At 35.7% G+C, this 27,855-nt stretch overlaps 2 protein-coding genes across 7 annotated transcripts in view; one reads left to right on the top strand and one right to left on the bottom strand.

Moving 5' to 3' along the window:
• LRBA (LPS responsive beige-like anchor protein) overlaps window positions 1-27,855 on the top strand; it is a 766,998-nt gene that overhangs the window by 435,684 nt on the left and 303,459 nt on the right. For 5 of the 6 annotated variants that reach the window (XM_028848808.2, XM_028848811.2, XM_028848807.2 and 2 more), the window contains exons 38-40: window positions 4,159-4,283; window positions 12,416-12,562; window positions 15,063-15,199. In XM_028848808.2, the coding sequence (XP_028704641.1) occupies window positions 4,159-4,283; window positions 12,416-12,562; window positions 15,063-15,199 (409 nt within the window). Of the gene's footprint in view, window positions 1-4,158; window positions 4,284-12,415; window positions 12,563-15,062; window positions 15,200-23,100; window positions 23,384-27,855 lie in introns of those variants that run through there. The other variant, XM_078002321.1, reaches the window with a different exon arrangement.
• On the bottom strand, window positions 18,520-21,558 carry MAB21L2 (mab-21 like 2). Its single transcript, XM_001082398.5, has one exon. The coding sequence runs from the start codon at window positions 20,186-20,188 to the stop codon at window positions 19,109-19,111; it is 1,080 nt and encodes a 359-aa protein (XP_001082398.1). The 5' UTR covers window positions 20,189-21,558; the 3' UTR covers window positions 18,520-19,108.

The following is a 27,855-nucleotide window of genomic DNA, read 5'->3' as shown; positions in this document are numbered from 1 at the left end:
AAATTTAGAAAGATTATAGTATTTAACTTGAGTGCCATTCATAACTTTTTAAAGACTTATGTTCTACCAGTCAAAGACTTTAGTACCTGGAGATTGTGTCCTAAGAGGAGCCCTAAGTAGGGCATCTTTGTAGAGAAGGTCTTATGTCTTCTGAAGGAAATAGTATTTCCAGATCTAAAACTTAGGCTGACCTCTTTACTTTGAATATTTTGAGAATCTTAGTGGAAATGGATATGAGTGAAGTTTGTGAAAGGGCATTGTGTAGTATTAATGTAACTTTTGGGGATAGATACAGGTATATAAAGGTATAGGTATATAATGTGATCTAGATATGTACTTATAAGGTCCCAGAATAAGTGATTTCTCATCTTATCCATGCTTATATTTGGTCAACAATCTGTTTCTGAATACATGAAGTCTTTTAAATTTTGCTGGTCATACCATGGTGATAACTATAAAAATGTATAATCTTTTAATTACTTTATAACCTTTTGGGAAGAGGGTTGGATTACTATGTTATCAATAAATTTGCCAATTTTGTATCCTCTTTCCCCTAGATGAGGCTTTTGAGGAAGTGACGGGGTAGGGAACAGTATTTCTTAAATGAAAGTGAAGAAAGTAAGTTGAAGACCAAAACCTACACATTCTCGTTTATAATACTGTTTTAAAAATGACAAAGTCTGCCTCATATTTTTGTGTATGTGGTAGAGCGTTATACTGAGAGTACATGTTGTTGGAGGGAGCAGACTTAGGGAAACAAAACATTGTACTTTAGACCCAGATTTGTTACTATGTAAATGGCTTTAAACATGCTAGTAATGAACCTCATCTCAAATAAGCGGGTGTGTGGCCTTTTCTCCAAAAACATGTATTACCTTCACCATCTGAAATTGGATGATAAATGCTATTTTCTCAAATGAGACTAATAGCTAACTGTTTGATTATAAGTACATTACATGAGAACTTTGTATCCTATATCACCTGGAGCAGTGCTTTATATGAAGAGACTCTCAAAAAATATATTGAAATTGTTGGTGTTTTGAAATCATTTTTATAATTCTTTCTAGATCTGTGATCTGAACTAAGTGATATTTGCTTTGTCTTCAGATTGTTTTTAGTTGTGTTGTAACTGGATTGTGTTGGAAAAAGTAGTCCTTAAGTGACATAGCTTCAGGAGATTGTAAATATTAACATGCTGAGGTATTACAGAGTCTTTTATTCTATTTGGACCTTTTGTAAGTATTTTAAAAAATGATTGATAGAATAGGCTGGGTACGGTGCCTCATGCCTGTAATCCTAACACTTTGGTAGGCCAAGGTGGGTGGATCATGAGGTCAGGAGATTGACACCATCCTGGCTAACACGGTGAAACTGTCTCTACTAAAAACACAAAAAATTAGCTGGGCGTGATGGCAGGCACCTGTAGTCCCAGCTACTCGGAAGGCTGAGGCAGGAGAATGGTGTGAACCCGGCAGGCGGAGCTTGCAGTGAGTCGAGATTGCGCCACCGCACTCCAGCCTGAGTGACAGAGTGAGACTCCGTCTCAAAAAACAAACAAAAAAAAAAAAAAAAAAAAAAAAGAAAAAAATTGATAGAATATATTTGAAGACAGTATGTATGTGTGCATACATATATATATATAGTTAGCAGAAATGAAACTTAACTTTCATTTCTATTATGTGAACAAATTCTCACTTCCCTGATGTATTGGTATTTTTGTTTTAGCCAAACATCACCATTTTGACCATTGTTTGTTAGTGTCAAGGTATAAAAATAAATATTATTGTTTTTCTCTTCCTAATTTTGGTTATTTTTCCTATAGATATTATCTTTGAGTTACTTGATAATTTGTGAATAATTTTGTAATTCCTCTGGTTTTTCTGCTGTGTGATAAAAGTTATTGTGCATAAGCTTAATAGCCATTGAATTTGACTTCACTATGGTGCATTTTAGGAGAATCTATTGTTACCTAATTTAGTCATAATTTTATCATAGCAGCTTAACATCTCTTATAATTTTAATTGTTATCAAGAAGTATGACATCATTTAATTTGACTCAAAATGTAGAAGGATGGATGAATGACAAATTAATAGTTTACTACCTTTGCATAATACTGAAGCATAGCGTATTAGAAGGATTGATGGCAGAAAAGGTTAACAAATTTGAACAGCTTTCATTAGCTTTACATCGTCATATGTTTGTGGTGCTGACTGAAATAGGCTTTGTAGGAGATCTCAGTCTAGGGAACTAATTACTTGTGCCGATTGCCGCACTGATGAATAGTACCTCATTGTATCATTCCCCTGAAGACGAGGAGCAGCCAGTGATTCACGACTGCATCCTGGCTGATATTTGATAATAATTTTCACAGATAAATGTAGGTAGGCAGAATGATGAAGTGCCTATCCAAGCTCCATGACTATCAAAGCCCTACACATAGCCATCTGTGTACTGCGTTTTTCCTTCTCACCTAAGGAGAATTTCATTTTATTAATTGAATTAAAACAACTGTTGTCTTTTGATTGTGTGTATATTCTGTGGTTATTTATTTATTTTTAAATAACATCGTGGTTTTATTTCAAATTTAGACAGAATAATGAAGAAATATATAATAATAGCTTTTTAATTTTTCCTTTTTGAGAACTGTGATTCTTATACTTTTTTTGTATTACATTTCGATTACATTATATCTCCTTCTCCTGACCAAAATCAACCAAGGAAATATTTGATGTTCTTATCCCTTCAGCATTTTCAGAGATCAGTCTCTACTGTTTTAAAAAAATTTTCTTTAAATAATGTACTGTTTATTTATGCTTTTTATTAATACAAGATGCTTTTTAATTGATAAAAGTATTTATTTAAAAACCTATTTTGAATTTTTAAAGATAACATCTTTAAAACATCAAATAAAGGTAACTTTTACTTGGGTATTTTGGGACTGTCAGTTGATAAAGACTACTAATTTGTCAAAGCTGACAGATACAATTTTATTAGCTCATGAAATATAACTAAGATTGTATTTTGTATTAGTCATTCCTGAAGAAGTTTTGATTATGAATAATTTTTTAATTTCATTATTGAAACTTACAGGTGTTCAGGCTGTATATCTTTATTGAATTAATATATTCTACAGAGATTTTTTCTTACTATAACTGAAAAACCTTCAGTATTTTCATTATAAAATATTTTTCCAGCATGCTAGATCATGATTAGTTAACAAGAGAGAAAGCTGACATTTATATATTGCCATATAAAATGTCTATGTAATAGGGGAAAATATAGAATTTGAAATGAGCAAACCTTTTTTTAAAAAATACATTTCCAAAAGTATGCTTTTGATATAGCAATTATTGCACATCATATAGCATGTAGTTTTTAATTAAATATAAAAACAGAGTACATAAAACAGAAATCCAATCTGATTTGCTTGAAAATAGATTGCTATTTCACTCTACAGGAATGGTTTATTTAAAAACAGTAAATGGAAAAGAAATGCATTTTCTTGTGTTGTTCTAAGCCTCAGGGGCTAAATGTAATGAATATTTTAAGAGATTATTTTAATTAAATTCCTGCACATCTAAACAGAGTAATATTTTATTATCACATACATAACCATGTAACTGAGATATTCATTAAAGTTAACACTTTCCGGACCAAGAATTCATGGTATGATTTACTGACCTTGTGCAAAAAGGCACAAATTAGGAAGAAAAATGAAGGGGGACGGACTTTGATTAATATAGGTAATGCTATACCATATTTATAATAGCCTTTTCCCTATTCTGGTTTATAAATGCAGCTACAGAGAAAGGTGCCCTGCTGAGGCTGAAATGAGGCTGAAATCAGAGCACATGCCACTAGAGTGTGGGGAAACTGATCACACTGTCAGCAATTCATTTCAAAATGATGTATTTAGTGCTCATTTCACCTTCCAAGAAAAGGAAAAGGAGTTCCTTAGACTAGAAGGTGATATTGTTATTTTCAAGGACATACCTAAGTTAAAGATTGCAGAAAGGGGAGTGTGAGATGGAGGGAGAATTAAGTGGAAGGAGAGGGAAAAAAAGGCAGAGCAAACAAGGAGAGCTTTATGCAGAAATTCAGTGCTACCACGCTGTTTGATAATTGCTAACATATGTGGCTTCTCTGTTTCATTGTAGTCGTCCTCGTGAGTTCTGGCGCCTTGACTACTGGGAAGATGACTTGCGGCGCCGGCGACGATTTGTGCGTAACCCTCTAGGATCGACACATCCTGAAGCGACACTAAAAACAGCCGTGGAACATGGTCAGTGTATAAACCATTCCTTGCCAATAGCAGCAGGTACAGGACTTGGTAATGAAGAGCATAACTTCATTATTACAAGGCACTGTAAAATGGTCCAACACCACATTTCATGGTTATTCATACCAGAAAGAGAAGTTAAATTTTTATAGTTACTATAGAGTCCTATTAAATTATGGTATCGGGTATATTTATTTATTATGTTACACATACAAAACTTACTTAACATAGACCCTTTGTTTCAGAGTACAAAGATTAAATATGTCTCCTTTTAAGCGACACATTCAGCTTTGAGTAAACGAATCCAGGAGGCATGCCTTAAATCCATGAATATCAGGAAGACAGCATTTTCAAACCAGATAAGTTTCCAGGTTCTGTTGTGTATACATGGTTTTCCCCCAGTCGTGGTATTTTAGCATGAGATCATGAAGTGAAAGATAATAATAAATGTCCAAGTGCCTAGATACTTTCTAAGCCTTGATATGTAGATGGTTATGATAGATGGCTCATGGAAAAATAGAATAAACATTATTTTCATATGTTCCTATTCTGTATTATTTTGTTATCAGAGCTTAACAAAACATTTTTCCTTTTTTGTTACAATGCATATGACTATGATTCAGTTTAGGTAAAAGTCTGATAAGTAAATTGGAAAAAGTGAAAAGGTCCTTTGGATTTGATAGTATAAATTTTTATCATAAAATTTCACTTATTTTATGATTTTTGAAAGTCAATTAAGATATATTGGTTAAGGGGGAAATGCTTCTCCCCATGTTAAAATTATTCTGATTTTGTAAAATATAAATTGATTTTTAATAAGGTCAGAAATACTTTTAATTTTCCTTTTTCAGGGTATTTTTTTTAACATGCAGCAGCTTGTGGTTAAATGGAAATATGTAGTATACAAAATAAATGTTAATTTATATTCAGTAAGGATATTACGAATTTAGATTAAAAATCTGTAATCTTAGGTTTGGCCTCAGTCAGGCAGCTTAACCTCTTGCACTCAGCCTTAAAGAGCCATTTCTGGAAGAAAATGTCCACAATATGTCATCAGATATAACACCAAATGTGACATCAGTCCTTTAAAATAAATGATCATACGGAGAATAGTCAATAACAAAGTGATCTAAAAGCAATAATAGTCTCATGGCCCTACATCTTCAACTACAGGAGGTGGAGAAAGAGAAATAAAATGTAGAATTAATTAGGCCACTTTTGCTTTTAGAGTTCATATAGTTTTTAGGTGGTGATAACAGATTTCAGAGGTTTTTTCTTTTCTTTTTTTGTTTATTTTTTGGGGGGTTTCTGGGTTTTTTTGGTTAATGATGCTTACATTGAGAAAGTAAACTTTTTTTTTTTTGCAATTTTCTATTGCCATGTCCACTTAAAATTTGAAATTTAATTATTTTTCTCTCTTCTAAACCATCATTTACAGTAATTTGTGAGTTCTGAGATCTATACATGGCCATATGTTTTCATAAAAACATTTTCCTTTTATATCTGGAAGGGGATGATTTGTTTTGTAAAATTGCATATAGACTATTAACCTTTTATCCTTAGATATCAATAATTTAATTTAAAATTTGTGGTATAGATTTAATACAGAATTTATTAAAATATATTCTTATCAAAAATAGTACATTTAACCATTTTGAAGAATTACAGGATTCTTAAGAATGAATAAATTTTAATTGTTGAACTTTTAAAATCATATTGTTTTGTCAGCTTTTTTAATGCTAATAATGCAATAATGTTTGACAAAAAAAGAATTCATTAACATGATTTTACTATCATCTAAGACTCTTGACTTGTATAGAAGCAGATTTCATTCTGACTACTCTTGATAGTAATTGAAAGGTTAATCCAGTGTTAATTAATTATCTGTTTTATTGTGCATTTTTAAATTGAGAGAGAACAGCAAAGGTAAGCATTGAATAAAATGTTATAGTAATTTTATAATTGTTGTCACACTCCAAAGCATTAAAAACAAAACTTGGGTTTGAAATACATGTTTAAAAATCTGAATGTGTAGGAGATTCTTCAGTTGTCTTATAATTTCAGAGATATATCATATTTAATATAACATTTTTTGAAAAAAATACAAATTCTAATCCTACCTCATGTTTATTTTATTTTAAATAATAATGAAATAAATTCAACACACAGATTGTATTATGGTATTGTTTGATGTCAGCATAATTTATGCTAATATATTCTGTAAACAAAGAGCTTAATTTTTTACTGGTTTATTAAATATTTTATAGTGACATTCAATTTTAATTTGGTATCTAAAAATTTTGAAGTATTAAAGGAGCTAACCAAAATAAACTAATTAAGAATTAAGTATGCAAAACAAAATTGTTAATGTGATCAAAAAGCCTTTGAAATTACAGACTTTAACATGGATAAATACCATGCTTCAATGTTGAATTTAAATGTTTAAAATAGATATTAATGAGCATTGTATGTCAGTCTTATATTTTTATGACTTCTCACTTTTATTTATAATTTAACTAAGGAGATAGGACATTTTAAAAATGCAGAATCTTAGAACACCACGAACTGTATTATTATCAAAGGAAGATATCTAAATAGATGTGCCATTGGAGATCAGTTATGTATTTTAGTAGTAAGAGCCATCTTTTTTATAGATTGATTTGATTTGAAGGAAAGCCTCTAGTGTAAAGGTGGCAGAGTAAATACCTGAAGAGTAATGTTCTCTGTTTGGGCGATCAATACCAGCCCCATGACTCTACTTCTGGCTACCTTCTAGTTAAAAACAAATTTTTTAATTCTGACAATTTAATTGCCCTTCCCAAGTTCACATTAACTTGCTTGGGGAAAAAAGCTTTAGGTAATTTTTCAAACAGAGACCCTCCAAAGTGGTTATTTATAAAAGTCATGTTGTAATGGGAGATTTCTTTAACTTTGCAGAAACTGAGTCATATTTTTAAATTAAAATTAATACTTCCTCTTATGATTAAATATTCTTTATGGAAATTAGCAGCTCAAGCAAAGCTGGGCATTTTATTCTTGAGGGCATTTTCTTCCATTTTATAGTTTTAAAATTTATTAGAAATTAGTAGCAATGATTTGTAACATTTTCCTAATGCCAGAGCCCAGGTTAGCAGTTATTTATTATCAGAGCATTTTAGATGTAGAAGGAACCTAAGGCTAATATCTAGTCTAACTTTATTCTTTACAGATAAGGAAACTGAGGAAAGAAAGGGCCAGTATGATTTTTGGTAGATAAAGGACTAAAAAGCCCAGGTTAATGGACTGAAATCCAGATTTTCATCAGTGTGCTGTGCTGTCCTCTAAAATTCATTATTAAATATAATGGGAATTTTATATTCAAATTAAAGCCATGTAAAAAGTGTTTTAAATGGTAGAAAGATTGGTTTTAATTCAGGTGCTAAAACAGTGTAGCAGAGAATCCTATTGAATTCAAGACATTTTTATTTTGTAGAGAATGTGCTTTGTAATAGAAATATATAAGGAGAATTTAACATCATTTTAAAAGTATCTTGTAAGCATATGGAATGATACAAGTAACTCATTTGGTTTTCTAGGGATGACAGATCATGTAAAGATCTTAAATCACGCCATTGTCTCATAATTTCAATAATGCCAGATGCTGTTGCTTCCTTTTTAGGATCAACATATACTAGCTTCTCTCTAAAATTTTGGGTAACCCATGATTATTACAAGATGCACCTGGCTTATTCTCCTAATTATGCTTTGTAGTTTCATTAATTTTTCCGGAGCCAATTTACTTGACTTGGAATGCTATGGACATGGCATAAACTATAGAGGGGAATCAATTAGTTTAGAACAATAGTTGATTATAAGATATTCTTTATGTGTCCTGTTCAGAATACTGTTATGGTGTGTGCTTCACATCACACTAAGTAGATACCCATTTTTATTTTATGTATGTTCGAAGACACTCTGTTATTCCAGTAGTATTCTTTTTTAAAAATGGCTAATTTGTAAAGTATAAACTTCTTTTACTTTAATATAGGCTATTGATGATTCCAGTTCACTTGCTCAGTAGATGTTAAAAAGGATTTTTATCAAAGGTGGAACAGTTTTGTGTGTGTTTTTGCTCTTTTTATATTTTAATTCTACTTACTTGTTTTGTATTGGATAGATAAATCAACTCATGTCCAGAGTTAGCTCTGAAGAACTTGAATTTTACATTTTGAGGACCAGCCTCTCTCTCTCTTAGGCCTTTCATTGTTCTTAGCCTTAGTGAATCAAATCATTTTTAAAGATAGCATTTCTGACAGATTTCTCCAATTTTATATAACAATTGCAGTTTAAGTATTAAGTTAGGATAAATATTAAACTAGAATAAAAGGTGAAATTAAACCAGAATAAAAGGCATTTCTTAATAATGATATGAAAAATTTAAACGGCGATCACGTTAGTAACAATTTTATTAGCCAGAAATATCTGAATTGAGCTTTAAAATGGAACCCAAAGTATATTCTGACTTCATCCAATTAACTTTTAGACTAGTGTAGAATATACTCACAGAAGATATCAAAATACTTGTTTATAATGGTTGAGAATAAGGCAAATGAAAGTTAAAAATATACTTTTCCCCAGCACATATAAACATGATAATAATCCTTTATTTTATGCTTGGAAAAGTTTTGTTCTAATTTTTTTTTTAGAGTTCTTTAGCAGAAAGCTATTAGACCACTGAGAATTGAACACCAGCGCATGTGGTGCATATTAGAGTACTGTTGGTAATTTTACTGCTGCTAACCTAAAATCCTCAAGGGGGAGTTAATTACAGGAAAACCATTCTAAATATCAGTAAGCTGCATATTTTCCATGACAAGAGGTTTTTCAGTGGAGCTTGAACAATTCCAGAATCTGAGCTTGTAAAAATAAGTAAATAAATAAATTAAAGTGGGTGTATGTATGCATACAGTACACCTATAGTATGTAAAATTTTTAATGAAACTTTAATTCAGAAGTTGCCTTACTGTGTTTTAATATAGGCAGCATGATTAGAACATATTTAAAAAATTTTTAATTTCAATTGGAAGGGATAATTATATTTCTCGTGGTCATTTAAATGAATGTGAATTGATTTTTTGAGCTATTTTAAACCATTACATATTGCCACTGGGGACTCTCATTTTTTTGTAAATGTTTGCAGATTAAAGAGGTTTCTTCTTCTTTCACGTAAGCTTGGTGTACTTTAGGACATGTATGGCAATAATCAGAGGAAGTAATGAGCAGGGTGTTTAGTTGTTTCTGATGTGTTTGGCATGTTCATCAATTTTAGATTTGGAAATGAATATTTTTTGTTCTTGATTATTATTCTGATTTAACCTTTTAAAATTCACTATGAGAAACATAAGAATTAGTAGACAAATTTATATGCACATTCATATTTGAACTGTGGTTGTTTTGTTTTCTTTATTTTTCTGACATCTAAGAGCTAATATGGCATAGTGGTTAAGAGCCCAGATTCTGGCACCGTGCTGCCTGTTTTTAAATCCTGACTCTAATTGTCAAAAGCCATGTTAACTTAGGCAAATTACGTAACCTCTCTGAGCCTGCTTTCTTATCTTAAAATTAGAAATAAGCAGAAGGTTTATGAGAATTAAATGAGCTATGTAAAGTATTTTTAACACTCCCTGGCTCATGCAAATATTAGCCTTATTATTAATATTTCTGCTTTGAAGAAGGAATTATAAATCCAAGAAATAAAAAGAATGTGGTATACTGTTTCTGTACTAAAATCTAACCGGCAAATAATAATTTATTATAATTTACTGTATAAAAACATTTAGAAGATGATGCTTCATTTGCATTTCTCAGTGGCCAATATATTTTTAATAAAGTTGATAGCAAATTGCAAAAGATTTTGTTTAGCCTCAGGGCAGTGTTTCTGATTTTAGAGTAAGGAACTATAAATACTTGAAATATAAGTGATTTTAGAACATAGTTCTGTTTTTCTAAAAATTATTGGTTAATTTTAAGTGTATTTCTTTTTAGCATTAAAAAAAAATAGGCTAGGTAAGATGACTCACGCCTCTAATCCCAGCAACTTCGAGAGGCTGAGGTGGTAGGATTGCTTGAGCCCAGTAATTCAAGATCAGCCTGGGCAACATGGGAAGACCTCATTTCTACAAAAAGTTAACTTAAAAAATTAGCTGGGCATGGTGGCAAGCACCTGTGGTTCCAGCCACTTGGGAGGCTGAGCTGGGAGGATTGCTTGAGCCTAGGAGGTAGAGGCTGCAGTAAGCTGTTACTGTGCTTTTGCACTCCAGCCTGGGTGACAGAGCAGGATCCTGTCTTGAAAAAATTAAATAAAAAATAAATATAGCCACTTTAATTAGATACATTAAAGTAATCTTTTCAAACATATGTCCAGATCATCATATGTGTGTAGCTTACAATGCAGCCTGTGGGTATGAAAGATTTTATTTACCCATAGAGTGTATTTAAAGGTAAATGTAGAAAGCTCCTTCCCATGACTTCTTATTAAATAGAAAACTCCTATGTTTCAGTAGCACTGTAAGTATTGTATTTAAATGGTATACATGGTGAATTCACAAATATGAGAAAAAAACTTTTACCTTTAACTTTATCTGTAAATGTACTTATTAAACCCTAAGAACCTTTGATCTGCCAAATCAGGCAACACATGTGCAGTTTATTTAGAATAAATTATATATACGTATATATGTCATGTTACTGCAAATTGATTGCTTTATTCTTTTTGGGGTTTGGGCCTTATGCCTAGGTAGAAGCTGCAGTGGAGCAAAAAAACAAAAACAAAAACAAAAAACCAAAAAAACCCCCAAAAACCCTAGCCATCCGATTTTCGTATCAAAAGCTGCAGCCTGGGTAGATCAGGTGCTTTACCTCTGGGATTTATCTAGCTGGAAGCCAGGAGGGTCAGGTGAATATTCTTAACTTTCCCTTATATGACACTATTCAAAAAAACAAGATTAGGAAAAGATACACATATGAAGTTTTACAAATCACAATTCAAAAGTTAGCATCTGCCTTCCTGCTTGTCTTAAGGAGAAAGCTGCTCAAAACAACAGGAGTTGTCCTGGAAGGATGTGGGTTTTGAATCAGAGTTTTGAATTTCAGGGTTTTCCACTTTCAGTTGTGTCTCTGCTCTGCTTTCGGATCCCATTGTTGAGTGTAGGTGCTCCTCAGGGCTGCTGCTTCCCTCTCTAGATGTGGTGTTCTCTTTTCCTCCGTCCGCCTGCAGTTGCTGCCTTGTCGTAGTGCCTGAGTCTGGTACTGCTGCTCTCCACAGGCTACTCCAGTTCAGGCCGCATGAGGCCCCTTGCCCACATGCCTCTCATCCCGGGCTTTCTGTTATGTTTGCCCCTGGGGTGCCTTAGCCCTTTAGTTTAAACATGCAGAGGAGGTAGTGTTTGAGCTTTCACTTAGTTTCCACACCGCCTTGCTCCTGGATATTTGTATAAGGGACGAAAGGGCGGAGGAGTGAGTGTATGTGTGAACATGTGGATGAGGGTAATGTGAAGGAAGGAAGGAGGGAGGGTGGATAAAGAAGGGATTGCAGCTTTGAGGAGCTGCTGTAGTCTTACTAATGTCAGATATGGCTTCAGTATCTGGGCCTAAATCCTCACTGGCTTGTGAATGTCTCTTAGTTTTAACCCTTTTTAATTCTGGATTCTCCTCCACAGCCACTCGTCAACCATTCCAAAATGTTTGTCAGTATAACATTATTTGGAGGAATGAATCAGTCCTTATTTTTTGGTGTTAAATATTGTTTCCAAAACTGGGTTTTGATCGTTCCTATTAATGAATTTTCCAAAAAAAAAAGTACTGCTTTTGAACCCACTCCTGCCCTAACTATAAGTAAATAAATGGTTTGGTGAGCAGTGCAGGGGTCAGATTTAATGGGATTAGGGTGCTTGTTTAGGGTAACATTAGACTAGGTTGGGGGATCAAGTTTGTCAGATCAGACATGTGTGCCATCCCAATCACTTTCTCCACTGTGGCTGACTCTGTGTATAAAAGATTGACCATCTTTGGCCACCTACCCTTACCCAAGCCCCTACCCCTCTGCCGAAGTGCTCTTCCCAGAACTGATGGACAGCTTTGTTTCCTTTTCATTTCAGCCACAGATGAAGATATCCTTGCTAAAGGAAAACAGTCCATCAAGAGTCAGGCTTTAGGAAATCAGAACTCAGAAAACGAGATCCTCCTGGAAGGCGATGATGATACTCTGTCATCCGTGGATGAGAAAGATTTAGAGAATCTTGCTGGTAAATTTGGTGGTTGTGCAGATATTTCAGCTACGTCTGGGACAATAAGCATCTAATTACTTACTTTTTCAGCTGTGACCACTAGGACTACCAAGCTTATACCCACAATTGCATTAATTGGTTATTTCAAACACTACCCCCTTATCTTCTATAGTTTCTCTTTTATTTTTCTATTCTGTTCAGTCTTCTTACTCTCCTCATTTTTTTCTTTTATGAATAATTTTCACTGAAAAAGAAAAAAGTTTAAAAGCAGCAACAAAAGAACAAAATTGCTTCACCCATCCCATAGGAGTTACCAAATCTCTGTAAATTAGCACTATAGGTTAAATTCTGCCAGTTTTTTGTTTTTGTTTTTGTTTTTTGTAAATAAATCTTGGAGGGAGAGAAGCTATTTGCTTTGATATACAGGTCTTAGTGAACATGCTGTATATGCATGTTACTCAAATCAATTCTGAGAATGCCATGGCTTTTCACAACATTCACATATTTTGCCTGATGTAGGAATTTTGATTTGCACTCTGCAGATTCTCAGTTTTACATCCCTTATGGGAAAAATTCTCTTGTTTAGCCAGAAATTTTAGTCATTCATTAAATGGCTTTTTTACTTTAATACCTGTGGCTGTGTCCCTCAAGGAAGAAAGTCTGAAAGGTTCTATAATTTCAATAGGTGAAAATTACATAGTTTTCCATTTTGATAATTTTAAGAGAAAAGGCATTAAAAATCTTGCAATCGGTGACATATCTGCAACCTGTGCTACTATGCCACTTGGTAATGCAAAGCAAAAAGAGAAGATGGTGTCTTCTTTGATAACTGTAAACCTCTCTGTAAAGTAAAATAAAATTAATTGGTGCGAGTGCAGAGTAAGGTAGATACTGCTATTCTGTAGTCTTTTCCTTCGCATCCATTTACCCATTTCTTCCTTTATTTTGCTTCTATTCTTGCTGCCGGTAATATATTCATACAGTAATAGAGGTGAAAGGGGAGTTTAATTATATAATCTTGACAATGGCAATAGGATTAAGAAGTAATCCACACTAATAAAGTGGTGTGGGTTAGAAATGAAGTGGAAATTGTCAGGGGTCTTCTGTAGGACCTAGGCTGCCCTAGCTCCTGCAGCTGTCTGCTTACCCTATAATTGAATGTCTGAGAGTGATTGAAAAAATGTTATTTCTTCTCAGTATTACATGCTAATGTACAGAGGCCAAAAGGAGACAGCAAAAGAACACATAGCTTCTTATTTCATCCATTTATAAGGATGAGCTTTGGGAAATCATGGCTGTTCTGCAGCTATCTGCTGCCCATCTGCAAACACAATGTATTTGTACATTGGGAATAGAGGGCAAAACCTGCTCTGATCTCCGCAGAGCATCCCTTCTATTGTCCTACTGGCACACATTAAGATTGATGTGAGATTAAGCACTATCACCCGTCTAACAATCGATGGAAATGTCAATTCATCTGAATTTTGAAACACTTATTCACCCATTGATTACCTGAATAGGCGCACCTTGTTTATAGGCACTATGTTAATTCAGAACTATCAGTGCCAGTCTTCTCTTACGCTGTTTTCTTCCCCTATAGGATTTATACCATGAGGAATTGACAATGGAATTTTAAATTCTTTCTACATTGATCTCTCTCTCTCTCTATGTGTGTGTGTGTGTGTGTGTGTGTGTATAATTTTTAGTTCATATTTTATATTTAGCTCTAATATACATTATGCTGTTGTATCTGTAGTGAATCTATTGTTTTCAGTAGCAGTCTGATTTGTCTCTTTGATAAGCCCTGTGGAGATTTGATTATTCCAATAAAAATTCATTCACTTGGAAACCCACCCTCCAGCTGTTTACTCCCAGAGTCCCTGAACTACACTAATATTAGATTTGGAAGCATTGAACAATACTTAACAGTGGAAAGGAAGGCTTAGAAAAGAAGTATTTTTACCAGTCATTGATGGAGTAAAGTTGTTATGGAAGAGGTTTTGTGTCAAGCTGGCATAAAATCTCTATCAGAAAATATGGTTTAACATTTCCCACTTCATTAATAAGCTAGTGATCCTTTTGTAGTTGTGCCTCTACCATACTGTAAGCTAACTCCTGCCCTTGGAAGCCTATTGAGGCTTCTTTGCTCCTGGTTGTTGTTCATGTTGTTGGATAGCCTGAGGCCTGTTTTCTAAATGGAATGTGGATGGACTTATTTAGGCAGAGCCACTTCTTACCTAGAGATTAGACCAAAGCTTTGCAGACTCCCTGTAAAATAATTGCATCCTAGTTTACTGTTATCATCAACCTTCTGTTATAGATCTTCTAGTATGAGAATCCTGACTTTGCATTTTCAGAGGAAGATTTGGGGTGGACAGAATATTTAACTGTAGAAGTAGTTGGCAGGCAGTTCAGTACTAGAAGTGAAAATGAAAAGATTAAATACAATTTCTGGTCAAATTTGATTTTTTGAAAAATGTCATTCCAACTTGTGTGGCTTGTCTTTTCCTTTTGGCAGGTCCTGTTAGTCTGAGCACACCAGCTCAGCTTGTGGCCCCCTCGGTTGTAGTAAAGGGCACTCTTTCTGTCACCTCCTCCGAACTCTATTTTGAGGTGGATGAAGAGGATCCTAACTTCAAAAAAATCGACCCCAAGGTGAGAAGATGAGGGGGTTTCATTTTTTCTTATGATGGGATGCTGGGTGCTGTTGGATAGGATTGGGATTGGTAAATCTGACAGGCTTAGTTTGAATTTCCTCTAAATTGCCTTGGCCTATATGCAATGTCATTATCTTCTTTAGTTTATGATTCTCTACCAGTTAGTAAGATTATTGAAGTTCATTTAGATTCAAAAACAAATTTTACTTAATGGCATTTATCATTAGCTCTTTGTGAGGAGGGGAAGGAACCTCAGGGAACATTGTCTATAAATATATTTTGCCTCAAAGGGTCAAGGGTGAATTAAGATACAAAATTCAGTGAGATTGAGAGTGGAATTATTTTGTTTAGCCTTTATGTTTTCTGGATATGATGTCAATATATCACTCTCCTTGCTTTGTCCCCATGACTTACTACTCTGTCGTGCATGCAAGCATGTTTTGTGTGTGTGAGATACCTCTGTTTCCCATTACCTATAGTAGATTTTACAAGGCACTGCATAATTTTGTATTCTTAAATGAAAATGTAATTTCCTCTTTAAAATGTATTTCTCATTACTTTTCAGACTCTGGCAACTTTGTTTTTACTAAGAAACATTTGTAGCACAGTCATAAAAACCAAAATTAGGTTTATTTCAAGAAAAAGAATGGTATAATTTGCTCTGAGAGGAAACAGTTTCTTTTAAAATTGAGCAAAATAAGCAACCTGTAGAAAAAGGTGGCTTAAAAAGTAGAATAATTTATTTTGCATGCTGATAACATGTGTGTATGTACATGTACATACCTACACGTATTTTGAGTTTATTGGTAGGTTCTTTGATTTTGTAATCATGTGAATTATTAAATCTGAATGATTTAGAAGTATTTCAAAGTAGCTCTTGATGAAAATATTATAATTTTATTTAAAACTGTACAAACAAATCGTATCTTATGCATATTTCCAGCACTTTGTTTCGCTATTGCTGCCTTTATTAAGACAGGACTTGGTAGATTATATGGAAGTGATTGTTTTGAACTTGATAGGTTAACTAATCCAATGTAGAGAAAACTTGCTAATTCTGAAATTCTATCCATTAAAAATTTTTTTCGACTTTGTCCCATGACTGAAATGTCTGAAAATGCATTAGTTTCTTTAGGAAAGGAAGGTTACCAAAATTAAACTCTCTGATTTCTGGTAACTTCTGAATTTAAGAAAGACTGGGATTTAATTCAAGATATTCTATGATGTTTTTAGACACATATAGATCAAAGCCTAAAATTTGATTTAATTTAAAGGTGTCTAATGACTTGTTCTGAAAATTAGAATCTCTGCCAATCTGTGAGATTAGGTTCTTTGAAGTTATTTGCTCCTTTTAGAGAAGTTACAAGTTTTGTCTCTCTCTGATCTGATTCTGTACAGCATCATTAAATTATTTTTTTCTTGTTGCTCGTGAAATATGGAGATCTTTTGGACCAATCAAGAAATGGGCTTGTATCACTGCAACCTTCCTTATATTCCAGAAATTAAAACTCCTGCCAATTTATATTAAAAAAATTTTTTCAGTCACCTACCAGGAGAAATTTTAATTTTGTATAGATGTTAATGCTTTAAGGTGTTCTGTAAATGAGGACATTTATGTTGCTGCAGTGTTTTTCCTTTTTGACTGATACCTGCATTAAATTAAATAAGGAAGAATACAATATGCTAAATTGGGGATATTTTTGTTTCTTCTTGTCAAGACTTAACAACCTTTTTTTCTGGAATAGTTGGAGGGAGATGTATGTCTACTGCTGTAAATACTTTTGTGAGTGAAAAAAATGGTCACTTATAGATATTTTTATCTTTGAAACTAAACACTATTCCTTTAAATCATTTTGTGCAAATGTAAGCACCTACTGTTTGTTTGAAAATGTTTTTAAAATTCAGAACATTTTCCCCAGAGAATAAATTGGTCTTTATAATTTAAAGGAATTTGTGTGTTTGAGCCATTTAATATTACTGTGAGGAATACAAGAAGATATAATACAGGTTGAGTTGAAAGAGTGGAGATGATTTCAGAACTGATAGGATCAAGTTTATATTTTAACATAGGACTATTTTTACCAAGGAATCTTACAACTTAAACCTGTTTGTCAAATGAACTAGGCTTCAGACCCCTGAATGGCTTTCTTGTTTTTCATCTATTCTGCTATGCTGCTGCTCATCCCTCCATACAGCCCTTCCCCCTCTCAGACTTCTTCCTCTGATCTTTAAAATTTGCTTTAAAAACATTTTTCTTTACACCTCTCATTTGTGCATTTTCTCAATAAATTAAAAACTGGGCTAATACAGAGAATAAATGTTCGATATTAAAGGGTAACATCTGACATATATTCTGTACCTTGTCTCATCATTAGCATAGTGAATGGAGTATATAGTTACTTTCAACATACGACAAACTAATTCCTTTGGGATGCTTTCTGTTTGACTAATTATTTTATTTTCTAATCAGTTATTCCCTTGCATTAAAAAGAAACCTTTGTTAAAGCTGAAACATTGAAATGAGTATATTGGTTTGTTACCTTAGAAAAATAGAGAGAGGAGGAAGGTACTTTTCCTATTTGTAAATTCCTGGAATAATAATTTTTCTTTGGTTATAAAAATGGTATGAAAACCTTTTTTGTTTGAATTGCATATAAGCAGTTTCAGAATAATTCTTGAAATTTGATTAAAATAATCGTAATTATGGAATTTATAACTAAACCATTTTAAAATGGAAGTAATTTATAAATCTGAATGGTTCATATCACTGTATGCTGGGGGAGAGGATTATTGCTATAACCATTTTATTCTTTTTTGTTGTGGTTTATTTGTTAAATTTTTATTACTCAAAGCTTGAAGAGGACAAATGGTTGAAGGAAAAGTATCAACTGACTTTGTTAACTATTCAGAAAAATCCATACATATTTCCTTTGTATATCGGAGTCAGACTGGATTTTTTGAAATTATGGCATAAGAAAGTACATCTCTTAATTTTTAATGTGAAAAAGTTTTTTTCCGCTTTAATAGGATCAAATATTTTACTTTATACTTTTTTCCCCAAGCGTGAAGTAGATGTTACCTTTAATTCTAACTCTACAGAACAAATATATGTTATAGTTGAGTAAAGTTAATATTTTCTATTTTCTAAGGATTTGCGTGCGGACTTATAGTCAATTCTACAAAATGTGCTGTATTTTAAATTTTGCAAATCAGTTCAAATGGAAGCTTCTTGCATTTGATTCCTCAAGTCACATCTTTACATTGCAAATTATAAACTGTTATCTCACCTGCCTTCATTTAAGAACAATCCACAGTCAATTACAATGTAAAGTAATGTTTTTATTACTGTTTTCAACAAGACAGCTCAGGGTGAGGGTAGAGGTGCAGGAGAGGGAGGGGCACAGTCTGACATTGGCACTGAGATACGTTTAACATCAGTAAAACTTTTTTTAAAAGAGAAATTTCACATATAGTTAAATAATTTTTTCACTTGGTGACAACATTCAGGCAACCAAAAGCAAAACGAAATGAGAGGTGGGATGGGGTGAAGAGAAAAAGGATAGGGGGAAAGAAGGAAAAGGGGGAAACTACTATACATTGATTTGAAAATGTACCTTGGGTTTCATTTTGTGGTGGCACAGCCCGATTGCTTCTTTTGTGTGACCTTTTAAATTCACATTGTTTGGAAGAAAACGATCACTTTTGTGCAAGAATGTGATATCTTTTGGTTGGGTTGCTCTCTTTTTGTTTGCTTCTTAATTAACGAAGGTCTTCTGCCTGATTCCTATTTCAGGTGACTTACATAAAAGTTTGTGTCCAGAGTTTCTGCTGTTTATCGCTGAGTTGTGTGTTGTGTGTCTGAGAGAGCACGCCTGTTTGTGTCGCTTTTCAAGCAGTCCCCAGCACCCTATAGTTTGTCCAGGCTTTTGGGATTGGTGAGAATTTCCCTGGCCAACCTCCAGGTCTGCTTGGCAGCGCTCTCCAGGGCCGAATGGGGCTTGCCCTGAAAGAGGTCGAGGTTGGGCAGAAAGTAGTGAGGGCAGCGGCGGCACTGCAGGCAGGAGATGAGCTGCAGCAGGATGCCGTTGAGCCGGTCGCCCAGGCACGACTCGTCCCAGTCCGTTTCTCGCGGGTGTTTCTCGCACTCGTACAGCAGCAGCGTCTTCATGTGGTAGTTATTGAGCGGCTGGCCGGGTAGCTCCAGGTGGCGGTCCCGCAGAGTCTTCAGCACTGAGAGGCACTTGTTTCGGCAGCCTCCCATCAGCAGGCGGTTCTCCGCCTCTCCGAACTGTAGCACCCAGGCGTCGCTCTCTGCCGAGCTCTGCTTGCCGGTCAGCGAGTAGCACTCCTTCGAGAGCAAGTTGAACCCTTCGGCCTTGACCTCGGCCACCCTATTGGGGCCGGGCCAGGGGATGTGGGGCATAGGCCACTGTGCCGCGCTTCGAGGCCAGATCCCGGTGCACTTGAACGCCGGAGTGATTTGCACCACATAGCGCTCTCTGATGCGCAACTTGACCTCGCTGGTGTCCGCAATCATCTTGACCACATCCCGATAGCTGCACTTGTCCACCGCCTGGGCCACCAGCGTCTGGAAACGCGAGCGGATCTTACGCGCTGAGAGATAGCCCGACGCTGTGATGAACTCGACCCAGAGAGACATGCTGCGCTTCCGCCCATCGCTCAGTTTGAGCACCGCGCAGCCCGGCAGCGAGCCGTCGTCCACGAAGTTGAAGACGCCCATCTGGTTTAGGTAGAGCACCACCTCAAATTCGGTGGGCGAAATGACCTCAAGCCCCTCGTAGCGGGCATCGATCTCGCTCAAGGAGCTGATGAAGCGAGGCTCCTGCACCTCCACTTCCTTGAGCACGTCCGAGACCACCTTACAGACCTCTCGAATGGTTTTGGCGATGGCCGCCTTGCGCGCCTGGCAGCGCTCAGTGTAGTATTTATTGAGCTGGTAAACCAGCTTGGCCTGAGCGGCAATCATGTTGGGGCACAGGTCCGGGCTATACACCGGCGTCTCGCAATACGTTGAGGGATCCAAGGCTCACGCACTGGTGGTGGCCCAGCGGCTTTCGAAAGAGGCGGTGCGCTCCCCGTTAAGCCCCACTTTCACTCTTGTTTTCCACCTGGGCTGACCGGCTGATACTGTAGCCGGCTTGTTTTTTCCTTTTCCCTCTTTCTAAACCTTTTTTCTTCTGCAGAAAAATTAGGGGAGAAAATATGATTTTCTAAAAAGAAAAGCACCTCCTGGGACCTTTTTGCTTTCTCTTGATATGTAAAGACCGTGTGCGAGAGAAGCGGGGTGGGGGTGAGGAAGGAGAAGGAAAAAGAAAAAAACTCAGGATACCAAAAGGTTAGGCTTAGATGTCTGCAGCCGAGATTGCCCAGAAATCTGAAAATGAAGTTTTTTAAGTGCCAAAGTAAATTTAAAAATAAAAGCGAAACATTCAGTGGTTCATTCTTAAACTTTTCTTCCACGCTGCTAGGACTTCTTCGCTCAGTGTAGGTGAGTGCCGTCTTCCTCACCCTCCCCCAAGTGGAAGGTGCAGGAGGTAATTAATGTTCAGAGAGCTGCGAAGTACAACTCAGTCCGCCGTGCACTTGGAGGTTTGCTGACGCCTCGCAGTCTCAGCGTGTTGGTCTCCTCTCTTCTCAGGGGGTCGTGTTGTCGCAGTTTTCCTCTTTTCCTACTGGAGGCGTTGTTTGGACTGGGTTGGTTTGTTTGTAGTGGGTTCTTCTTGTATTTCTTTAGGTGCAAACCGCTGGAAGTTGTTTGATAATCATTTCTGCTTCGTAATTTATACTTTTGGCCCTCACAAAATCCGTTTTAGTGTGACGAAGTCGTTGCTTGCGTTGCATCTGGGGTGTAGTTATAACGATTCAGGGTTTTCCTTCTTTAGGTTGCTTGTACAGATTCCACTTTCTGAGTCGTCTCTCCCCCTCCTTTCCCCTCCGACCTCTTTCTCGCCCCGCACTCCCCTGCTTGTCTCCCCCTCCCCCCTTCCTCGTGCTCGCTCTCTCTTCTCTCCTTTCTCTCTCCCTCTCTCCCTCTCTCTTTCTTTCTCTCTCTCCCTCGCTGTTTCCTGGAGTTATTTAGTTTATGAATGGTCCCAGGGCCATCATGAGGGGGTGGAGCTTCAGTTCCTACAATCGCTATCCGAGCTGTCAGTGCTTTAGCCAATCCGAGAGAGAAGACAGGCAGGCTTGGCGAACGGTAGCAGCCACCACTGCACTTGATAAAGAAAGAGGGTAAAGAGAGAAGTAGGAAAATAGGAGGAGATAATGGAAGTCAAATACATGCACACATTTTACAGCCCTTCCTCTTTATCCTCCTCTCTTATCAGTAGCAAAGAAGAAAAAGAGTTTATATAGAAGGGACTCTCCTGGAGATGGCTGGAATAACGCGAGGGAGAGTAGCAGTGGTTCAGAAAGGCTCACTTTTTTTTTTTTTTTTTTTTAAATGAATCTATCAACATTGTGTAGGAGAAGGTGAAAACTGTAACAAAATTACTTTGGCTTGAAGGCAAGTGGGAGGAGACAGGGGAATCTGGGAAAGGACCTAATTTTTCCAGGTTTTTTCCTCCTTTAAAGTCTTACTCCTTTCTCTTCCCCTCCCCTCCCATTGTTGCCAAGAATCAGAGCAATCGCTGTATATGTGCACCAGTGGGGGTTGGAGTGGATATAAGGTGAGGGTTTATAACCATAAATCTCTTTTTAGTAATTTCGATATGCTGTTGAAAAACAGGGCAGGGCAAAAACTAGTCCAAGCACCTTGTTTGATAATTATTTCATAATTAAGATTCACATATATTTAATACATTATTTTATCGTTGCAAGAATTAACTAGTTACGAGAGAGAAAATATCTAAGTTGTGAGAAATGGTGCAAATTTATATGTCGTAGAACTTAGTAGGATATACTTTTAAAATAAGCTACTAAAATTGTTTCAAACTTAATGAAAAACAAGGGAAGTAAATATAAACCTAAAGTTTTCTTAAAATTGTACTGTTGTAAATCTAACTGTGAATGTATTCTTAGGGGGTACAGGTACAGTTTCATTTGTAAAATGATTTTATTTTCATAATTGACTCTTGCTTTTAAAAGACTTCACTGCCACAAAAATCTATAACTATCCTGTTATTGATTACACAGATGGCTTCACTCCTCCCTAGGCATTTCAATGAAAGACATGCATGTGCTTTTTAGTACATGTATTATCCTAAACAAGTTGTACCCACTGTACCCTTTCGATACTTTTGGGTGAAAAAAACAAAGCTAGAACATTGTTTCTGATTTGCTTAATATTGAGGGTTTATGTATGAACCTAAAATGTCTGGATTCTGAATCTTTTTAACGTGTATCAGGTAGACGTGATTATTTTTAGTTTGATTTCGGAGGTTATATTCCAGCCCTGGGTTATGCGATAAAAATAAAAATCTATGAGTCCATTTGGGTGAAGACTTCGTTTTAGAAACCTGGTAGTTTGGCTTTTTCAAAACCCCTTGGGAAGGCTTGACTTACCCTCTTAAAGTCCGCCCGGGTGAACCTGAATTGAATTGCATAGGGTAGTTAATTGCTTTCCATCTACTTGGTATCAGACAATTGGGTCTCTTGGTTCTTTCTTACATACCTGGTGCGGACCACAGGCAGTTTGTCACCCTTCCTCTCTCGTTGGCATAAGTCCCTTTCTAAAGAATATTTGCTTAAAAAAATATATCTCGGATTTGTTGCTTAGGGTTTGTCTTCCAGGGATTAGGAAGAACAGTCAGAAGTAAGCGTCCGCGCGACTCCAGAGCTTTAGTTAACTTCTCTAGAGTGGCAGAGACTTGGGCGGCTTGACCTCCAGCCTTCTCCCGGGAGGCCGCGTGCGTCCGGGAACGCCTCGCAGCCTAAGGATGGAGGGGAACTCGCGCCCTCGGGGTTCGCGCGTGTGGAAGCCCAGCTCTAACCCGGGAGGCCACGCCGGCGCTCAGGGAACTGCCTGGGCCGGAGGGCACTGCGCTGCCGGGAGAGCGCTACTGGCCGGGAGGGGCTCCGTGGCTGCTTCTCCGAGGGCAGTTACTGGGCGGAGACTGGTGGCGGTGATAGAGGGTGCGGAGCTTTCCCGCCCCATTCTCGAGGTGGTCGCTTCGTCGTGGCGTCTGGTTCGCGAATGGCCCGGCCCGCGACGCTCCCGAGAGTGAGTGTTTGCAAACAGCCTCAGGGGTGGCGGAGTTGGTCCGCAGGGTTCCGCCGCCGCGCCGCATGTCCCGCGCCCTCTCCTCTCCTCTCGGGTGGGGCGGCCCAGGCCGCGCGGACCTTCGCTCCACCACTCGCCGGACACCCCGCTGCACCTCCACTCGCAGCTCTGTCAAGCTCGGCTAAGTTTTCTCTCATCCTTGCCCCCACGCTTCTCTACTTTTGCATACAGAGGCCGAAGGATGATAAAACATTACAAATGTTTTGATTTAAAAACAATTCATTACCAATTTACCCTGTCTTAGGTAGATGCTCTAGTAAATAATAAATCAGTTAAACAAAGGCGACTTTAATTTATGGCCGTGGTACTAATTAGAAACATCATTCGAGCAATAAACTTAAACACTTCCAGCAAATAATGCTCCCTCTTGCTGGCTCTTTCTCCCCCCTCCCCCACCCCAACTCACTCTGGCTGCCTCTGCTCTCAGAGCAGCTTCAGCTGCGTCTTTGCGGTCCTCTCTTCCTCTGGTTGAATAATTGAAGGGGGAAACGGTATCCGAAGAGGCTGTAATTGAGAGAGCCCCTGTCACCTCTGCTTTTATGTATGTTAGTATAGAAGTCCATCAGCAGCTCCTTGATGGTGTATTAAAACGAACTGGCAGCTCCTTCGGCAGGAGATACTATATTCTATTAAAGGAGACCAAGTGAGAGAAAGAAACTCTAGAGGCTAAAAGCCACTTCAGGTCTTCAGACCGATTCATCTGTATTCTCTTGTTATAATCCGTCTCATCATACTTGAGTTAATGAGGCAAAGGAGGGGGTGCGAAATCTGATGGTCCTTGACAAATTCATTAGGGAGGCTGCAGGACATTTTATTTGACTGTTAAACATCTTGTTTGTTTGGCTTAGGCAGTGCCAACATCAGCATGCTTCTGCCCAGAGCTGTGGCGCTGGGCTGGCTGCAGCACATTCCTAAAAAGGGAAGGAGGACATTCAGGGTGTGATTTGAATTTTTTGTTTTGGATTTCGGGTAGTCCATAACCTTCAGACTTCCCTAGGCTTTACCTCTTGCATCATTACATTAGGAACATGAAGAATGTAGGTGATAGTACTGAAGTGGGCATGTTTTTAGTTACTATAAACTAAAATATGTGGATGTTTAAAACTTTAGTCTGAAAATTTCCCAGTTTCTTCAAAAAATTGAGTCGGGTTGTTAATGTACTAGTTTTATAGCAATGTGAATGTTTAAGGTCCAGTAAAATAACCAGATTACTCATTACATCCTATTTTTACTAATGGTGGTTAAATAAACTTTTAATTATTAATGGAATTTCCTATTTCACCGAAACCTTTATGAGTACAGAAACTTGGAAATAAAAAATTATTTATACAAATACATTTTCAAGAAAAAGTTGGCATATTTTAAGGAAATTTTTATAATTAAGATTAGAACCGAAACTGAATACTTTAGTGCTAAACTAAGGTGATGAGTTGACAGAATACTTTAAAAAGTGAAAATATTTCTAATTGAAGAATAATGGGTAATTAAGTTGACTGCTAACCTTACAATGTTTTATTCTAAGATAATAATACAGTATTAGATTTATCAACATTTTCTTGAAAAGTAGTACATAATCCAATTGTGATACTTTCTTGCATAGAGAATTCAGTTATATTTTCCTTCAGCATTGACTGAGCTTGAGCTTAAGTGCTTTGAGAAAGAATCCTCTTCCATTTATAGGAAAATAGTATGGAAGTAAAAATACCTAATGCCCTTTGCCTGTCATTTTTATACATTCCTGGACTGCTGATGAAGCTTGAATGGCTGCAGGGAATGTATGGATTTGAAAAGAAATGATGCAGTAGTTCATGTTGTGTTTCTCAGGAGCAAAACCAAACTAATGGCTGAAGTCAGTGCTTCTGTAACATGACAGTTATAATCCTGTTTATGTTTCCAGAGAATACAAAATTCTTAAACTGTTTTATTTTTTGCTGATCTTTACTTAAAAATGTATTTACTGAGTTAACTTTAGTGCATTTGTTACTTTATCATGTTAGCGAGACTTAAAAGGTATCTATTATTTTATTATCTGTAAAAATAATATATGGTATCTCAATAATCTTTGCTATAGAGTAAACAAATGTTAGAATACATGGTTTTGTTTTCCGGGAAACATTTTAGAAGCTTTCAAAAAATAATCAGATTATTGACTTCAGAAAAGAAAGTATCTCTGGAGGATTTATACTTTTTGGAAAACAAAGGACTACATGTTTACTGGTATATAGTCTTATCCTCTAAAATCTAACATTGAAACATCTATGTGGGTGCTAAATTTTTAGTTCTTATATACTTAATAATTGTACATACTTATAAAAATGCTTGTTTTTTAAAACTGAACATTCATTTTTATTTTTTGTCAAATTGTAAATAAGGAAATAAAACACTATTAAGTTCTCTGAATTTAAAAATTATTTCACTAAAAACAGAAAAAGTAAATAACCCAGACATGATTGGTTAGTATATTCTAGTTGATGACATTTTATTGAAGTAATTATATTTAAATATATGTAAGATGCATTAATGACAGTCATCAAGATTATACTATCCACATTATAAGTCACAGTAAAACTATATACTCTTTTATTCTCTGTCAAAGGATTTAGTTTTCTAAAATTGCAAAGTGTGAAGGAGATTGTTTCTAAACTATTTGTAATTATTCTGGAATCAATCTAAAATAACCAGTAATTGAATATTTGCCTTGAACAGTTCACCATAGTGCTTATTAATAATTTTATATGGTCAAGCATGCTGTTGAAACAAGTTATTCTTCCCCCCTCACAAAATAGCCTTAACAAAAAATTTTTTTTTTACTCTCTTTGATTTGTAACCCAAGGATATTGTTCTCATTTGAACAGGTTGAACTTTAGATAATTTTATGTCAGGTAAAAGCAATAGCTTTTCTTTTGTATAGTAAGTCTACCAAACTGTACTGAAAAATAAAATGCTTTTATGTACTTTTGATGAGTATTGTTTGTGGTCCTTTTAAATTTGTTTGGATTGCCTTAGATAATATATATGATTAGAGTTGTTTGTTACCTATTAGACTTTACAAATATAATGCTTATATAGTGGAATGAGAAAATTGAGAGTATGCTATATATTGGGGTTTTTCCCCAAGTTGAATAACAACTGCATAAATGAGTAGTTTATTAAACTATACATAATTCGATGTCACCAAAAATATACAGTGATAAAGTAAGGAACTTGTGCTCAGGAAAATCGAAGTAAGCAGCTTTTAGCCTGACTAAGAAGTAAATGTCATTATATTATTGCGCTAGGATGTGAAATGTTAACATCCAAATTAATTCAGCAAGTGTTTTTTAGAATGTTTCTTTGAACTTGTTATATTCTCACTTATATTGGTATATGTCTTTTGAGCTTACCAAGAAATCATGTATCTTTTTCTCATTTTAAATGTATACTTTTTTGAGTTGTAACAACTACATTCTTTTATTTACATACATAGTTAAGCAGTTCTGAAAAGTCAAAGCAAAATTTTTAAAAATTTTCTTTTCCTATTCTTCCTTGTTCCTTCCTTCTTTTCTTCTCCCCTCCTCCTTTTTTTTCTTTTTCTTTCTTTCTTTCTTTTTTTTTTTAAAAAAAAAACCAGTTTGAACTTACTAATGTACTATTAGGTAAATATTAAATTTTACCTGCCCAATAACTTTGGCTTTCATAAGTCACTATTATCTTCACCTGAAAGGGTATATTTGGTAGAGCCAACTGTTAACTTTAAGGAATTATTGTATAATTTGTGGATTGTTCTTTGTGACTTTTCTACCTGGAGAAATAATTTTGCTGGCCTTTAATGTCACTTCCAGAAGGTAGACAGAAAAACCAGGATCAGATGTTAATGAATTTAAGTGCTAAAGAAAATTGAAAGCTGACCTTACGGTTTCAAGAAGGTGTGATATCTTTTGTTTATGAAGACAATATTAATGACTCATATTGTGTAGAATATGTTTCTTAGGATATTAAAGCCATCCCCACTCCCTTTCTACTTTCTCTTGTGATCAGTGCCAGACATTAACAAAACAGACGAGTGAAATTAGAGACGTAGATTATGCTAGTATTGAGCTGTACTTAGTTCAGAATATAATATTTGGCATTATGTGCTATTTCTTTCAGGTCATACGAGACATTTTGTGGGCCTGTGTTTAAAATTATTAGTTAAGCGTATCGTATGGGTAGGTTTTTGTTATAGTTTAGGAACACTAGCCATTTTAAACATTTTATTTAAAAATGTATTGGTTCTATAGCACTCTATATTATTATGAATAGTAGTAATTTGGCATTGATCATCTGCTAAGATTACAGGAAATACTTAATGGACTTTGTGTTATTTTTAATGGAAATGTTAAAAATCTAGCCTATCCCATCCTTTAAATGTTATGAATTAGAGTAAAAGTGAT

The sequence above is a fragment of the Macaca mulatta genome, chromosome 5, assembly GCF_049350105.2.
Source record: "Macaca mulatta isolate MMU2019108-1 chromosome 5, T2T-MMU8v2.0, whole genome shotgun sequence".
Taxonomy (NCBI): Eukaryota; Metazoa; Chordata; class Mammalia; order Primates; family Cercopithecidae; genus Macaca; species Macaca mulatta.
This window is presented reverse-complemented; position numbering and strand designations above follow the sequence as displayed.

Coding starts and splice junctions, on each gene's coding strand:
- MAB21L2 (XM_001082398.5), bottom strand. CDS start 20,188: ATGATTGCCGCTCAGGCCAAGCTGGTTTACCAGCTCAATAAATACTAC.